This window comes from Papaver somniferum, chromosome 9 (genome assembly GCF_003573695.1).
Source record: "Papaver somniferum cultivar HN1 chromosome 9, ASM357369v1, whole genome shotgun sequence".
Lineage (NCBI taxonomy): Eukaryota > Viridiplantae > Streptophyta > Magnoliopsida > Ranunculales > Papaveraceae > Papaver > Papaver somniferum.
Window position 1 is genome coordinate 85,184,602 of NC_039366.1, and position 18,116 is coordinate 85,202,717.

Below are 18,116 nucleotides of genomic sequence, written 5' to 3' on the forward strand. Positions count from 1 at the left end.
CTTAAATCGGTTAAGTATGATTCCATACTCATGAATAAATACATTTATAAATTAAGGAATGCAATCTTTGCAAACTGTGGCTAAAATGTTCATGAACTGATTCTTTTGAATCAATCCGATTTTGCTTCAATTGTGTCTTGTATACTTATATGAGTATATAAACAATTGAACAACTCTATGAGTAAATAATTAGATTCATTTGATTATCAATTGATCTAGAAGTGTTAAGATGAACATGGTTAAGAGAAAAATGTTCATACGGCTAACTTCAGTTAATTGTTATTGAGCCAACTCAATATACACGTTTAGGTACGGTTACCCATGTCTAAATGAAAGTATATTTCATTTGTGTGTAACAAACTAAAACCATATAACGGTGGAAAGATATTAGTTTGAATCTTAAATCAGGTTTCATCTAAATGTGAATATTGATTGCTTTGTTCTAAAGTTATCAAACCCTGATTTGAAGACTATATAAGGGTGAACTCAAGAAACTGAGAAACCTAATCCCCACACCTCCTGTGTGATACTAGTTGCGACTAGAGTCGATTCTCCTTTAACCTAGATTTTTCCTAAAACCATTATAAGTTAACGACTTAAAGACTTCATTGGGATTCTGAAGCCAGACCCAACTATTTTCTCTGTAGTTGCGTGTTCTAATCTTACTTTGTTCTATCTCATTGAGTACTATCTTCTCTAAGATTTGCTCGAGATTTATCTCTGATAGGTAAGATATAAAAAGTAATCACAAAGCTCTTTGTCTCATTCTTTGTGATTCCACAATAACTTGTTCTACTACCATACAATTAAGTTATTGTAAGGTGATTGATATTACTAGACTGTTCTTCGGGAATATAAGACCGGTGTATCAATTGGTTCCTGTTCACCTTGATTTATTAAAATACGGAACAAAAACTTCGTAGGTATTTCTATGGGAGACAAATTTATCTATTCAATAGACTTTTATGTGTAACACGGATTTATTTATCAAGTCTTCGACTTTGGGTCATATCAACTCTTAGTTGTGGGTGAGATCAACTAGGGGAATCAAGTGCGTAGAGTCATGCTGGGACTCAGAGGCGTAAGGAACGCGATTGTACCTTGATCAGTGTGAGATTGGTTAGGGCTCAACTACATTCCAGTCCGAAGTTAACTTGTAGTAGGTTAGAGTCTTTAGCGGCTTAATACAGTGTGGTGTTCAAATATGGACTAGGTCCCGGGGTTTTTCTGCATTTGCGGTTTCCTCGTTAACAAAACTTCTGGTGTCTGTGTTATTTCTTTTCCGCATTAGATTTTCTGTATAATTGAAATATCACAGGTTGTGCGTAGTTCAATCAATTGATAAATCCAACCTTTGGTTGTCGATTGAAATTGATTGACACTTGAACATTGGTCTTTGGTACCGTTCAAGTTGTTTCTCATAATAATCAGGCTCGCGGATTTCTATCTGTTTGATTTGCTGATTACATTGAGAAACAGAGGTATAACTCTTTGATATATTTTTCTTGATTGAGTCTGACTGTCTAGTTGATTCTCTTGGAATTATAGTTGATTCTCAATTTATTTCGGCAAAGGATTACCTTGAGTACTAAGGAATATCTTTGAACAATAAATGATAAGAGTTATTGTTCATGTTCAAAGTTGGTTGACATCTTTTCACTGCAAATCCTTATTTCATATTTACATGGATTTACATTCTTGGAATCAGTTATACCACACTCCCAAACAAGTTTGGAATTGGTTTTCCTGTATTCCAAGACTACTATGTGATTAATCAAATCAAATCACATACATGGGTTCAATCGGTTCAACCAATCACTAGGATTGGTTATACCTAACTATGGAAATACTTGTGATCGGTCATACCAGTCACTAGAATCGGTTACACCAGTTACAAGAATCAGTTCCATCCACACATGGTATTACTTGTGATCGGTCACATCAGTTACCAGGACCGGTTACACCAATTACAAGGATCGGTCACATACACTCATGATCGGTCACACCAATTACTAGGATCGGTCACACCAATTACAAGGATAATCGATCATACCATCACTTGGTGATTACTTAGGATCAGTTACACCAATTAATTAAAATCAGTCATACCAAATCATATATCGCTTATTATTATTATTTATACCAAGATACATAACCTAAGTTAAGATCGGTTCTACTAAATCACACATATTGGTCATCCAAAAATTTGCAATGAATAGACGGACCAATAAGCCTATGATTTCCCTTTCGATTCACGAAACAAGTTCATGAATGTACTTCCTTTAAACAAATGTAAAATTGTTTCCTAGGATAAAATCTTCACCATAAACCATTCACACAATCATAACAATATATACAAGATTATGTCGATGTCATATTTACGAAGTTCAAAAGATAAGGGTTATACTTTGTAGTCTAATTCCTTAATGCTATGATCATGCCATATCACTATAGTATTATACAATATGTACAGTATATATAACTTCACAATTATGTTTTTAATATAGCACGACTTGAAAGATACGTTACGAATGAAACAGTTCAAGTCAATATTACTGATCTCAAGAGGAAGGATGATGTCGTCATTGTAGTTTGTTACTTTTCACATTATTCGTGTATTCAGAGTAATACTTGTATGTCTCAACATTCATAGACTTTCTAGTCTAACCTAAACGAAGTTGACTATAATATTTAATCAAGCGACTTTAGATGAGTTTTGATACTAAAATATGACAACCAAACTTGACATACCAACGCTTGGTGATTTCAACCGAGCTTTGCTCTAACAATCTCCCCCCTTTTCGATTTTAGTGACAAAACTCTTATTACATATGGAGCTAAACGAATTACAAAATAACTCATTGTTCATACGCTTGATTCCAAGTTTCAACAACACAATAACCTGCATATATTCAATCAATAAATGTCGTTGTTGACATTTGAATAACAAAAGCTTTTACTCCCCCTAAAGGTAAGCTAGGTAAATATTCAATCTGAACATCTTTGTTATTCCCCTTTTGTAGTACAAAATTACTACACAACAATATGATATGTTTTTCCCCTTCGTCAATACTTTACTCTTTCGTTAGATATAACGTTTAAGCACAATTGTCCTTTCCTTAGTGATTGCAAATCACTTGTTTACTCCATATATTTCTCCCCCCTTTTTGTCAAAAAATGACAAAGGTTCGAGAAAATAAAGGACACCGAAAGGATCTTACAAATCTAAAAGACTTGTAAACAACCTATAAAGTTAAGCACGAAGGTTTCACATACCACTTTAAATAATCAATATTAAAACCGAAACTACAAAGTAATTTAGTTTAATATGTTATCAAGGAAACAATTTCCCGAAGCATTTTTCCCTAATAGTCTAACAAATCGACTAAGAAACTTAATTCCCTTGTTAGACCGATTGCGTATGCACAACCACTTGTTTCGATAAGACCAAAATAAAGATCAAAATAAATTTTATTTTTCTCATCGGGCTCTAACTATTCAGACAATAACTTAGACCTTTTCCTTTAGACAAGACAAACAGTAGGTTAGTTAACTAGTTTTTCTTGTCAGGGCATTCGATTAGACTTGAATAACCGAATCCTCCAATTTGATAAGTCTTAACTAATATCAGAATTAACTTAGTTTCTCTTATTCTGAATCAATTGGACTAACCAAATGATCCAGTATTTTGTTAAGCCACAAACAATACATATTAACCAAAATAAATTGAGTTACACAATTATTTTCTTAACCGGAAGCAATTGAAACAAACATACACATTATACCACCGCAATTGCACTGAATTTCGTTAATAAAAAAGCACTTGATACCAAACAATAAAGAAGATACCAAAAAATAAACCAAATAAATTGACACAATTTTTCTTAACCGGAAACAATTGAATCACATAAACAATCCATACACACATAATGGAACATATCAATTGTACCGAAATTTGTTAAGCAAAAGAAAAATATATGCAATATAAACATGCTTTTCTTACACATGAAATGATTAACTAACAAATTTGTTACCTCAAATTCCGCAGCCTCTTCTCCCCAGAAAAATATATCATTAAGCGCAAGTTCAAATAAGAACTCTCCCCCAGTGTGTTGTCATCCTCTCGCAAGAACAAAAGAACAACAACAACATCAACCTTTAGCAGAGAAAGGTTGAATCGATTTTAACTAATGCGTGCCAATAGCAAAAGTTGAAAACCCGAAACACATATGTTATGCTAAACACAACTCATGAAAACATGAATTGATTCAACATATTGTGACTTTTCACCTATGAGTTTCAATCAGAACACTTTATGATCCTTTGATAAAGCTTACCAACATGGGGTAGAACTTAATCCCGCTAAATCAAAAAGCCACACAAATCATAAGGGATACATCATATGAGATCGAATATTAAGGTTAATGAAAACCGAAATCAGACATCTCATAAACCGAAAACACATAGAAAAAATACAAACATTCATTCACAGGTTATGTAATCGGCAACTATCACACAAAAATTATAAAGTAATAATTTTATTCATAAATAATAATGATAGTTTTATTCAAAATAGACCTTATACAATAAATGAAGTAAATCAAACCATTGATGTCTATTTTCTCTAAATAAGAATCTAATCTTATTTTTATCGTCTTTTACTTGTTTTTCATGCAGAGGAAATATCGTCGAGTAGAGACTGAAACTTCATCAAAACATCCTCATAATGATTAAGAATGTTCGTAAGATGCTTAACATCATTTGAAGAGTTCACATGGGCTATTTTCAACAGTTTTCTATAAGAGATTACTCGTTTCCATTCAACATCAAATTTTTAGTCAAGCAAGACTTTTCTTCCGACCAGGTCTAACACACCATCAAGTAGACTAGAAGCAAGTAGAAAGGTCGATTCTCTGTTGCTAGTCGGTTCTTGTTACTGGGTTTAAGTTCAATAAGTTTTCTTTTTTTTTGAACCAGGAAAAGGAAAGAGTGAGAAGAAAAGCAAACTAAGTACTGGTTGAAGGAGTCATATTGTTTGTTTTCAAAAGCTTGTGATAAGGGGTTTTGAAGATTATTATTTGATGACAAGTTTTTTGTCATCTTATGAACCCTCAAAACCGAAATTTTGGATCCCTGTAATAGGTTTCCTATTCAAACCCCTAATTCTTTTAGGGTTCTCTTAACTTGTATACCAGGGCACATGTTAAGGTAGGATAAAATAATAATATCTTGTATTGGTTAGTGTAATTCTTGTTGAATAACTAAATTTTCTTGGGAATCAGATATTAGTGTTTCTAGAAAGGGTGATTTACATTTATACCCCTCAATATAATGCACAATTGTCTCATTGTTCATTAAATAAAGATAAAGCAATTGAACCGTCGTCAAATCCCATCATTGATTCATCTGAGCGTGCCATGGCATACACAACACACATATACAGATCTTTGACTATTGCAATCGCTAAATGAGAAGAATGCTTCTAGTCAGATCAATTAAGTTAAGTGGTGAAGAATCACGAGCGCACCCAAATCTTTTGACAATGATTCAAGGATTTCTTTCATCATTTAATTCATTATAAGAGTTCTTCTTGTTCCAACCCACTTTTGTTATCCATGATTTGCAGTACTGTGCTCAACATCTACCATTTTCTACGTAGGTAATTAATGTTCAAGTGGTGCCTTGAGTCATAAAATTAAGCTGTAACTCAGTGACACTAACTGCATTAAGTTTAACTGAAAAATTATTAATTTTCTTAAAGAAATTTGGAAGTTGCAAAACCAGAAGAATGCTCCCGATTGGGATCTAGCATACCTACAAATAATAATTTTACATTTAACCTTAATATAGTCAGTGTCATCGAATTAATTTTAATTTTATGACTTAATGGAGAATGAGACAGTTGTGAATAAAACAATGATTAAATTCTAATTAACCTTAATCGAGTAGTATTATTGATTAAATATTTAGGGGTATAAGTGTAAATCACTTTTTATAGAAACACTAATATTTGATTCCCAAAGATAATTAGTTATCCAACAACAATTACGCTAATCAATTCAAGATAATATTATTTTACGAGTTGAGAGAACCCATTCTTTTAGGGGACAAAACTAAAAACCCTGATCAGTGGGCAATGCGTAAATTACACGAAACGTGAACCAATTTTGAAGACTATTTACCTGAAAGGAGTGATTTTTGTTTTATTTCCAAAAAAATTGCAGAGAATGCAAGAGCAAAGAAAAGAGTGAAAAAGAGAAACCCTTTGCTTTCCTTTTCTTCTGCTAATACTTCATATTTTGCTTTGTTTCTCACTCTTTCCTTTTCCTGGTTCAAAAAAAAGGAAAAATATTGAACCTAAACCCAGTAACAAGAACCGACTAGCAACAGAGAATCGCCCTTCTACTCCAAAGTTCTTCAACCCGAGTAATCAAATCTCCGTTTCATCTGATTGTTTTGATTTTGATTTTGATTTTGTGATGTTATTATGTCTCCGACATTGGTAGATTTCAGAAGTACTCCACAAATGCAATCTAAACAAAACCCCAACCCTAGTAAAGGTGAGATTCCTTCTTCTTCTGCTTCTTCTAAATCCTTTGATTTTGATTTTAATGGTATTTCTGCCAATAATTTTAATTTCTTCTCTAAAGAAAACCAATCATTAAACAGAAATTTAAATGAAGGACCTTTTTTTGATCCTAGTTTTACCTCCCCCGTTTCTTCTGTATCTCGTACTATCGGTTCTGAGAAACCATTAATGGGTACTTCTTCTGGTCTTTCGAAACCTAGACTTGTTAAGGTCAGAAAACACATGGGTACGAGGTGGGTTAAAAAAGATTCTGGTTTTCGTACGCCGTCTTCAGATACTTTAACTGATCAATGGGTTAGTTGGAATCCCTTTGCATCAAATTCTGCTCAGAAGAGTAGTTTAGGTGAAAGTATAGGAAACGAGATGAGGAACTTGAACCTTGGAAGAGAAACAAAGGAGAAGGTAAATTTGAATTTGGGTAAGGATCCTCCTGTTAAGCATGCAGATGGTTCATTTGTATCAGGTACTACCAATGTGAGAAACCCAGGCTCCAATTTGAAAACGACTGGTTTACATGAGCAAATAGATAAATCTCTTCCGGATGACATGACTAGGTTGAACCTTGGTAGTGAGACGAATGGAAGTGGAGTAAATTTGGGTGCAAGTGATGTACCCATAAATAATGTTTTTGTATTTGGAAGCGGCAGTAAAAAGGGTGCAGGGTTAGATGAAGATATGGTGTCAAATGGTTTGAGAAAGTTGAACATTGATAGCGTTGAAGTTAGTGGAAAAAACTCATTCAGCTTAAAGAAATGTAGCGGGATATCTGATGCTTTTTGCCAAAGCTCGAAGCTGCCAGATGACATGAAGAAATTGAACATAGATGATTGCGGGAATGCTGGGGGCAAGGAGAAGACTAAAGAAGCTGATCTTGGCTTCCAAGGATTACAGGGTAAAAGTTCAGGTGTAGGATCGGGTCCTCACAGTGAGGCTTCTAAATTTCGATCAGTTGGAAGTACTTTTGAAGTGCCTTCGATGGAGAAATCCCAAAAGAATGTGAATGGTGGTTCTTCATGCCCAGAAAATGAATCACATACATCCTCCTTTAGAGAACCTAAGCAGGATAACTCGTGCTCTTTTGCGGGATCATTTCCCCATGTTTCATCGGGAACCCCTGGATTGTTTCAATCCGCTGGGAGTAGTTTTGAAGTACCTTTAAAGAGTGGAGCTGAAAAGAAAGCAAATTTTATATTTACAAGCTCACAAGATGGACTTAAAACTCCCCAATTCAGAGCACCAAAGCTGGATAGCTCAGGTTCTTCTATCGGGGACCTTGCCTCTTCGTTTAACAAGAAGTTGGATTTCACTGCTCAAAAATCAGCAAACGACTCGAAGCTAAAGAAAAGGAAAGGAAAGCTAAAGCCAAATACCCCAGTTTACCAGTGGGTTAGGAAAGAAAAAGTCTCAAGGGAAAGTTGTTCCCAAGAAAAACCAGATTCTCCTGGATCTTGTTCACCAATGGATTTTTCCCCTTATCAAGAAACATTAGCGGACAATCAGCCTCCAAAAGAAGCTTCTGTTTCATCAGGTGAATTCTTCCACTTTGACCCACAATCTGCATCAACTGATGCACACCCTTCAGTGTCTGTAGATGCCACATGCAAACTGAATATCAACAGTGAAGAACTGAAACAAGGAGAACTAAATGATGGTAGATCTCAAAGCTCTGAGAGATGTGATGGTGCCAGTAATGCGACAGAGGGATTTGTTTCTGGAGACAAAGCTGAATATCTGAGGTTCGCAGGTGTAAAATTGGACGCAGACATCGATGTTAATGCGACAAGAAAAACTGAAGCTAATATTGGGTCAAATATGGGGGAGAAAGCTCATGATACAAGCTCACAGTTTTGCTTTGCTTCAAGTTCAGACAATGTTAGTTACCCTAGCTTTACGTTCGGGGCGTCCCCCTGTCCTCAAGGGAGTTTATCTGGTCCAGCTCGTCACTCCCGAAAGAAAGATCGAAGGAAAGTTGGACAGGGTTCACATCCTAATGCCAAAATTCACTTGGCATCTCCTAATACACCCTTGTTTCCTTTTGCTGGTAGTTCATCACAATCAGTCCCTGGATGTGATAAGACAGAAGATTTACCTGTCCCTGAAAGCAAAGGAAACAATCGGTTAGAAATAGATAAAGAACCAAAGGTGAAGGAAGTGACCAACCCTGTAGCTGCTGTGACAGACACTGTGCTGGAAGCATGTGAAAAGTGGCGAGTCAGGTGTAGTTAATACTTTTTATTCTCCCCAACCATTCGGTTGCTATAATTTTAAGAGATTCCACTTCCCGGTTATCTTTAGACTTCATTTATAGTTTGACACCTTTGGTTTGACTCCCAATTCTGACACTGATTGATATGATTTAAATCAGGGGAAACCAAGCTTATGCAAAGGGAAATCTGTCTAGAGCTGAGGGCTATTATACACGTGGGTTAAATTGTGTTTCACGAAACGAAGCTTCCAAAAGCTGCTTGAAGGCTTTGGTCCTGTGCTATAGCAACCGTGCAGCAGCAAGGATGACCCTCGGGAGAATGAGAGAGGCACTAGGAGACTGCAAAGAAGCTATGGCCTTAGATCCTAACTTTTACAAGGCTCAACTCAGAGCTGCCAAGTAAGTGCTTCACTTGGTTATTCTGATCTCGTGGTTTACCAACCGTTGCTGACTAACAGTTTATTTAGGGCACATAATATAATTGTATCGATTGTTAACAATTCATTTATTAAAAGATCAAAACATGAGGCATGCCGTTTCTGCTTCTGCATTCTTTTTATCTTTGGAGTATGTTTTTAGGGTGAATGTGTGAAAGCTAACGTATCTGCAGGTTAGTTAGGAAGTTAAAAGTAAATTATTCTAAGTTTTGTTTGAAAATTTTGGATGCATTCATCATGAATGAATATATACACACACTCTTTTTGAGACATCATTCACAAAAATAAATAAATAAATAGAATTACTTTTTAGGAAGGTCATGATTGTGATGTTATCATTTTCATCTGTTCCTTGTGTATATTTGAAACTGAAATTAGTGATTTTCTCGTTAGCATATTTATCATTAGAAAAAAGTGGGAAATGCTTGCAGAGACAGAAACCTTTGAGGTGTTTGCATCAATTTTTAACATGTTCTAAATGACGATATCGAGATGTCTCTCTGTTTGATATAATTTTACTGAATGTTCTCTTTTATAATACTTGTAAGGATAAAGTAGCAACATCGTTTCTGGCTAACTGGCTTTAGTAGTTATTAGGACGGTCTGTTCTATACATTTGATATATGAAATATCCTAACATTTGTGCATGCTGCAAAATCTGTTCCAACTGTTCATCGATGTGTACTTTGCAGTTGTCATCTAGCGCTGGGGGAAGTTGAAGACGCATTGAGATATTTTAGGAGTTGTGCTCAGTCAGGAGGGGTATGCTTGGACAGAAAAGTTGTTATTGAAGCTTCTGATGGACTACATAGAGCTCAGGTAAAATTTGGTTTTGTTGCATCCCACACTGTTTTCAGACAATTATTCATTCATCATTCTTAAAGTCTTTGTTGACCTTTAGTCATGTTATTTGGAAGCTAAAAGCACGATCTGATATAACGATTCCCCTGCATGATATAATTGGAGATGGAAATTTGAAACTTGTCATTTTTAATGTGCAACTATCATAATTATATTATAACCAAACTTGTCCCTCTTCCTTTTGCTTCCCCTATTCTTTCCTAATTAATTTCTCCTTGGGAGTTTGCATTAAAAAGAAATTAACAAAAGTAAAATAAGTGACCTTGTCTAGCGTGATTCTGTTTGTGTGTGTTCTGCAGTTGGTTTAGGGTTTTAACGTTTGATCTGTTTTGCATCTTTCTGGTATTAGTGAACTGTATCAACATGTTTGTTGACACATTGTCTGATGTTTTGATGTTATTCTATGTATTGCAGAAAGTTGCTGGATACATCAATCATTGTGTTGAAGTTTTGCAGCAGAGGAAATTTGGTGATGCAGAAAAGGCACTGACCATGGTTACTCAGGCTGAATTGATATGTCCAAAGTCCGAGAAACTGGCTGAAATCAAGGCGGAGACGCTCTTCATGGTGTGTGCTTATTTAGCTTTTACAACTCCGTGCAATTATTTTACTTCAACTCTGTTATGCTTATTCAATATAATTCTTCGAATAGTTGGATTCGTGTAACCCCTCAATCAGTTCACTTAATCTACTCTAACTTTCATTGACATTTCATCATTGATTAAATAGCTGCGGAGGTATGAAGAGGTGCTTCAGCTGTGTGAGCAGTCTCTCAATTCTTTGTTGTCTAATGCTGATGGCCAGTCGGATAACTCGAATGCCCATGTAAGCTTAAAGAATTCTCGTGCATGGTGCTGGTCCCTGATTTCTAAGTCTTATTTTTACCTTGGAAGGCTGGAGGAGGCTGTTGGTTTTCTTGATAAAATTGAGCAGGCAGGACTCGTGACAGAAAAGTAAGATTTGCTTTCTTATTACATATTGTAACTTTGTTCATTAGCTTATGACTGGATAGTCTGATTTCTTCCACGTCTCTTCTTTCTTTCTCGTCACTTACATATTTCTTAAATCTTCTTTAAACATTCCAGGAATGAGGTCACCAATCTGAAATCATCAGCATCATTATCGGTAACCGTACGCGAGCTGTTGCGCCACAAGGTATGTTTGCTAACCTTCCATCATCTCAACCTAAGATGCTCTCGTTATTACTGATCTATCTGTTAGGCGCTGACCAATTTGAAATTATGTGTTTCTTTCGTAAGAGTATACTCTTCGTATTTATAAGTTTTTAGTAACTATGCCATTAGTTTTGGCGTTTACACTATTTACGCATGTTCAATATTCTGGACCGTACAATGAAAAACATGTGACGTTTCTTGGTTATCTGTATAATTATATATTTTGTACCACAGGCTGCTGGGAATGAAGCTTTTCAATCAGGAAAATATTCTGAAGCAGTCGAGCACTATACTGCTGCGGTATCATCCAATGTTGAGTCACGCCCTTTTGCTGCGATATGCTTTTGCAACCGTGCTGCTGCATACCAAGCTATAGGCCAGATAACCGATGCCATTGCTGATTGCAGCTTAGCTATAGCTCTTGATGGAAATTATCCGAAGGTAAGTGTATATCCATTTGGTCAGTAGTCCTTAATATATACATATTGGGGAATAGTCTTGTGGTTATGTGTGTGCACTCATTGTGCTTAGCCTGCGTGCTAATTCTTTGAAACTATGTAAATTAATGTAATATATGCTAACTTTTTGATCATCTAACAGGACTTGGAATGATTTCGGCAGTTTGTTTTCTTTGTAGAATTGATTCGTCAGTTCCTTAGTTTTGATCTTAGAGCACCTAGATTCTAGGGTAGTTTTTTTTTTTGGTTTTTTGTAAATCAAGTTCTAGGGTAGCTTTTTTTTTTGTTTTTTTTTTTTGTAAATCAAGAATCCTAATTCGACTAGATAGATTCATAGGAATCCTCTCAAGATCTCTCGATTTACCTACTTCTCGATCTTTATGTTTGAACTATCTGTATGTTTTGCAGGCAATCTCGAGAAGAGCTACGTTACATGAGATGATCAGGGACTACGGAAAAGCAGCTACTGATCTTCTTAGACTTATACCTCTTCTTGAAAAGCAAGCCGAGGATAAGGCTAATCAAGCTGGAAAACTAGGTAGATCAACCAGTGTTCCGAATGATTTAAGACAAGCACGTTCACGACTTTCCACCATGGAGGAAGAAGCCAGAAAGGAAATCCCTTTGAACATGTATCTTATCTTGTAAGTTTCTTCACATAATGAACCTTGTTTCATGATTTGACCCGTCACATTAACAAACAGTACTTGCAAATAAAACATAGAAAAATATCGCCCGCGCTAGAGTCCAGTTCTGTTTGTGCAAGAAGAACAATTACTTTAATATATGTTCATGTACCTAGGTTGTCTTTCGTATTCTATATATCATATGTTTTTATGCCATAGGATATCTCTTCCTCGCTAAGTACTTAAGAGGGATATAATATAGTGATTGAGTGGATTTCTCTAAACCAATTAAGAATCACTTGTATAGGCAATACCTTAAATTCTTTATGTGAACATGATTTTCCCTTAAAATAGATCTTTTACCGCCATAAACATGGTGCTGACAGATGCTCTAACCATGGTTAAATCCTACTATATGCTGCCAAACACAAAGGTACATCAGGAGGAGATATTTAAAATCATGTTCTGTGTAAGCATAGTAAGGTACAAGAGATGATAGATTTGCAAGTGTAATATAAAAATACCAGTCTGGCTTCTTGTTCAGTATGCTTCTTCTATCCTACTCCCGGAAGAGGTCAAGGAGAGCTCGATAAAGTTAATGTTGTCAGAGGGATTAGCATCTGATGGCGTTACTGTTGTTTAAATATAATATTTATTCAGTTATCACATAAATGAAAACACGTGCACTTATTTTTCTCCTTGTAATATGAAATCCATAACATTTTTGTAAGCTATTGTAGTGACAGTACTACTAACTTCCATACATATTTAGCCATACCACAGAAACGCTTTCAGTTTTTCTTTCTCTTGCTGAACTAAAGAGATGATAAGTTGGTAGGGGGCTATTTGATATAGAATATCAAGGTAGATGACTTGAAGTATTCAAGGTTGTGATATAGAACTATATTTTTAGTAATGTAAAAGTTACCAAATAGTTTCATCCCGACCACATGAGTGGAAGACGGGAAGAGTCAAGGTTGCATGAGAGGTTTCCTTGAGTAGTGGTCATCCGTAGAACTGATATGATTATTTGAATGTAAATTCGTTGGCGTTGAAAATTGTTGTAGCTATTAAAATCTACTATGTTAACTATAGTGCTTTAAGTATTTTTTTAGTAAGTATTCAGGATGTGGACTTCTTGCATCTCTTCTAGCGTTTTTTTCTACTACTTACAGCTTTTCCCTTCTGCTAATTGCTGAATGCCCTCGCTGCCATTTTTTCTAAAATCTTTTGTCATTTCAATCTGACTGTAGAGGAATTGAACCATCAGGCGATGCTTCAGATATAAAGAAGGCTTACAGAAAAGCAGCACTTAGATATCATCCAGACAAGGTAATGAATCTTACCCGTGCCATTGTCACTATTTTGTTCTAAAAATTATGGTGTTCGTATAGGCTGGCCAGTTTTTGGCGCGAACCGATAATGGAGATGATGGGTTGTGGAAGGAAACTGCTGAAGAGGTTTACAAGGAAGCTGACAAACTCTTCAAATTAATTGGAGAGGCTTACGCAATACTCTCAGACCCAGCTAAGGTCTGCAGCTTCGATTGAATCTTTATTGCTTTTATTTTTGTTACCTTATTTCTGTGGGCATAACATCTTTATACTTGCATAACACCATAGTTAGTGGTACGGCAGTATGAGGATACGATTGATTGTATCTTCTTGAATAACACAATTCAGGACCATTTATGTTATCCAACTAGCTGTAACTCGGACCATATCACCTGGCCACACCGTCAAATTCTCATCCGTCAGATGCTCAGATGGAATATCACGAAATTTAAATCATTGATGTTGCTTAAAACAAGCCTACTTTATTGTAAAAAGTTTTGTGTGTGTTACAAATTTGGATTTTTATGTCCTAGTGTCCAGCCTTTATGAGTCTAGCGTGCTTGGTAAAGTTGTCAGGTGGTCAGTCCCAATTAGGGTGAAGTAAGAGGTTGTACAACTTGCAGAATTCGGTTTATTTTGCTTACCAACTTAATCGTGTAAGGCTGTAAGCAAATAAGAAAACCAAATCCTTGTATACGAGCACTAAACACAATATCCTTGGAATACATAACACCTCAAGGCTGGGCTTCTACTGTTTGGCTCATCCTACCTCATAGGCAGTTTTAAGTGAATAGCCCTCATTGTTAATCTTTCTTATTTTACGTCTATTTAAGCCGTTTATGATTTAAATGTTTTTCGTTTGCAGCGCTCGCGATATGATCTTGAAGAGGAAATTAGGAACTCCCGAAAGAAAGCTAATCGAAGCTATAGTAGTCCAAGACAATCATATACTAACAGCAGTCCGCATGAGAGACGTGGCGGCAGCAGAAGGGAATGGCAGGAATTTTGGGATTCGTACCAAAAGTCAAAATGGTCAGAAGCAACTAGGTCAAGGAGTAGATATTATTGACAACTGCAACCCCATGTGCGCATACAGCAAGTTATAGTCATCAATCTCATCCTGTAATGTGATATAGAGTATGGTTGTTCAGCTTGTCATCATGGCAGAAACAGATTTATGTTTGTGAATTTCAGCTGAGAAGACATTGGAACGATTGAAGAACGTTCAGATGTTTAAAAGAAATTAACATCTTTTGGAAGGACACAGAAATGGTTTCAGGGTAATTCACTGGGCAAGGACCAGAGATGTTGGATGTTCAGTGCTGCTATCTGAACAACAAAAGTCTCCTAGTACAGAAATATCATCAATGTGTACAGACTATAGAAATAGATTGAAAGATTTGGCCAATGAGAAAGGTGCAAGAGGTGCAAATTCTCTCGCAAGTGCTTTTCAGAAAGGATTTTCTTGTTTGGCTGTTAGGGGAAAACAGTAGGATCAGAAAGAAGAAAGTTAGTTGATGCCCTGATGTTGTTGTGTTAAGTTGGTTGATTTATTCTCTTACACTGACCATTGGAACGCTGGTATTGTATTCCTTTGTTGTTTAACAAGTGAAAGTATTTAATGTATGTTTCAACTTCAAAGTACAACGATGAAATCAGCAAGCTTTGTAGGAAATTTCGCTAACCGTTTCTTTAAACACAATCACACAATGTTATGAGGCGTCAGGAAAATATCTGATTTGGTAAAATTGTGCATGTGTTTTGGGTTCCTACCCTGGGTATATTATACAGTGGCTGGTACTTTTCTTATTTCTCTTGGAACATTTCTTAATTTTCATAGCTAAATGAATCGGGGTAAGCAGATAAGCTGCTCTTATCTAGTTTGTGTGGGCTGTTATCTTTACCTGTCATAACTACTAGATGAATCACTTGGTTTATCCTTTCTGTTATTTCCAACAGCTATATCATCAGTTCATCACCTCCTGCTATTTGTAACTGTTTTCAGTCTCCTACACAACACCGTAATTGTTTGTTGTTACATAACTGCTTTCGACAAGGTAAATGGGGGTTCTCTAATAGAAGCTTTAAAAGAATGCGAAATTGGGGATAAAAAAAACAATTGGGATATAAGAAAATGACAAAAATTGGATCCAGATATCAATTCGGGGTCACCCCTTATCTAAGTATTTTACGTATTACCTAATCTACCCCTCACTAATCAGGATTAGTGATTAATAATAATTAGTAAAATCATAAGATTTTTGATAAATGATTAGTGTGTGTTTTATTTGAATTTGGGTGAGTGAGGTGAGAGTAGAAGGAGGGAAAAATATTTTTGAGTGGAAATTTTTTTGTGAAAATGGAAGATGATTGTGAGGAGAGAATTGCAGCTGCCGAATCTTTAGCTCAACTACAACAACTAACGACAACAACTCTCAATTGCAACTCTTTGTTGAGCCAACAACCTTGAATGATGATTTTGACGAGTATGGAGAGTTTTTCGAAGAAGCTACACAAGAAAGTAAACTTGCACAACATGCAAGCATCCCAATACACAAGTAAAGCTGCTAGGAGGTTGAAAAATCGATTTTTTTCTTTAAACCCGCCATTTTTTCAACTGTAAAACCTCGGTGCCGACATAGAAATGGTATGAATACCATGCCGGCAGACTCATTACCGGCATAGTATTCATACTACGACCATGCCGGTAGAGGGATATCCCTCATTTTGAATATTGATCTGGCATAGTATTCTACCAAAAAACTATGCCGGTACGCAGTTAACTTTTTTACCTACCAAGGAATATACTACGGAATAATAAACCGGCATGGTTTCATTGATAGGTTACCATGCCGGAACTGCATGAAAAACATACAGGAAACATTTCCATTTAAAACCAAAAACCGGCATGGGAAATTAATAAACATCAACGCCGGTACGGATACCATCAATACCGAGAATGCCGGCAGCGCAACCGGCGTTGTTAAGTTTCAAATTTACAATGCCGGTACCTACCAAAAAACATACAAGAATAAATGTTTTTCAAAGCTAAATACCGGCATTACATATGAATTATTTTTAATGCCGGAAGCGTGTACCGGCTTGGGACAATAAATTACGAGAATGCCGGCACCTTTGCTTCCGGCGTTGCTGTCTAGTGAATCTTTTATGCCGGAATATGTTTCAAATTTGGTCTTCAGTTTTGGTTAAGTTCGACTATGCCGGAACATTGGTCGAGCATGCCGGTACGGGTTTCCGACATATTGTTTTAATTTCGTTTGGAACTAATTTTCATTCAATCTTTAGGTGGTGACATATATTGATCCAACAAATGCAAAGCCGCTTCATCGGGATACGTCGGAATACTATAAAATACCTCTGGTATGTGACCAAAGAATACTTTTCACCTAGTATCTTGAACTTTACTAATGGATTGCTAGTGATGAACCTTCTAATGAACGTGAAATTCATCTTATGTAGGGAATAATAGACTTGGGCTAAAGAGACGGCTCTTAAGAACATGTGTGTGTTGGTGAGGAATACCGAACATTCAAAGAGGCGTTTTGAGATGGCTTGAGAGAGAAGTGGGGAATGCAAGGAGAAGAATAGCCACAAGAGAAAGGATTATGTATATCCAAAGAAGACTAATAGGGTATACAAGACTCGTACGAGGAAGAATAATTGCCCGTTTAAGCTTGTATTCTGTTTAAATGACATGAACAATTGGGATTGTGAGGTTTTGTGTGGTTGTCATAACCACCCGGATCCGAAATTTTTTGATGGTCACTCCCTAGTTGCGAAGCTAAAACCTCATGAGTTCGAGGATGTAAAGAGATTGACCAAAGCACTTATCAAATCGAGACAAATGCTCAAAGGCTTCAAGGAAAAGGATGAGTCTAACATGTCTTCTCTACGTACAATTTATATCGCACAAGCAACTATTAGAAGGGTGGAATGGGAAGGGAGGTCCGTTATGCAAGAATTTGAGAAGATAGCTTGAGATTACAACTACACGTGTATCATTAAAAGAGGGACGGACGAGAAGCCCCTTCAAATATTCATTTCGCATCCTTTGCTTTCACAATTGGAAAATACATGTTGTGGTGTTCTTTTGATGGATTGTACCTACAAGACAAACAAATACAATTTGCCATTGTTCAACATCGTGGGGCAAACCTCGGACAAGGTAACATTCACATTGGCTTGGTGTTTAATGGAAAACGAGAGGGACTATAATTTTCATTGGGCATTACGACAATTGAAATTATTCTTCCGGGAAAATCAACTTCCGAGGGTCATCGTAACCGATCAAGATGACGCATTAATGAAAGCAATATCCGACGTCTTCCCGGACGCACAAAATTTCCTATGTACGTATCATATACGTGAAAATGTCAAAAAAACTTGCCATGCCTTGTTTGAACCCACTA

The 18,116-nt window shown here is 36.2% G+C and overlaps 1 protein-coding gene across 1 annotated transcript; it reads left to right on the forward strand.

Annotated features, from left to right (window-relative positions):
* The first annotated feature begins 6,111 nt into the window (after positions 1-6,111).
* Positions 6,112-15,472, forward strand: LOC113307799. The gene is made up of 11 exons (XM_026556250.1): positions 6,112-8,805; positions 8,955-9,194; positions 9,925-10,051; positions 10,508-10,660; positions 10,823-11,046; positions 11,179-11,248; positions 11,503-11,709; positions 12,135-12,370; positions 13,606-13,684; positions 13,747-13,884; positions 14,552-15,472. The coding sequence occupies exons 1-11, from the start codon at positions 6,488-6,490 to the stop codon at positions 14,753-14,755; spliced, it is 3,996 nt and encodes a 1,331-aa protein (XP_026412035.1). The 5' UTR covers positions 6,112-6,487; the 3' UTR covers positions 14,756-15,472.
* The last annotated feature ends 2,644 nt before the right edge of the window (positions 15,473-18,116 follow it).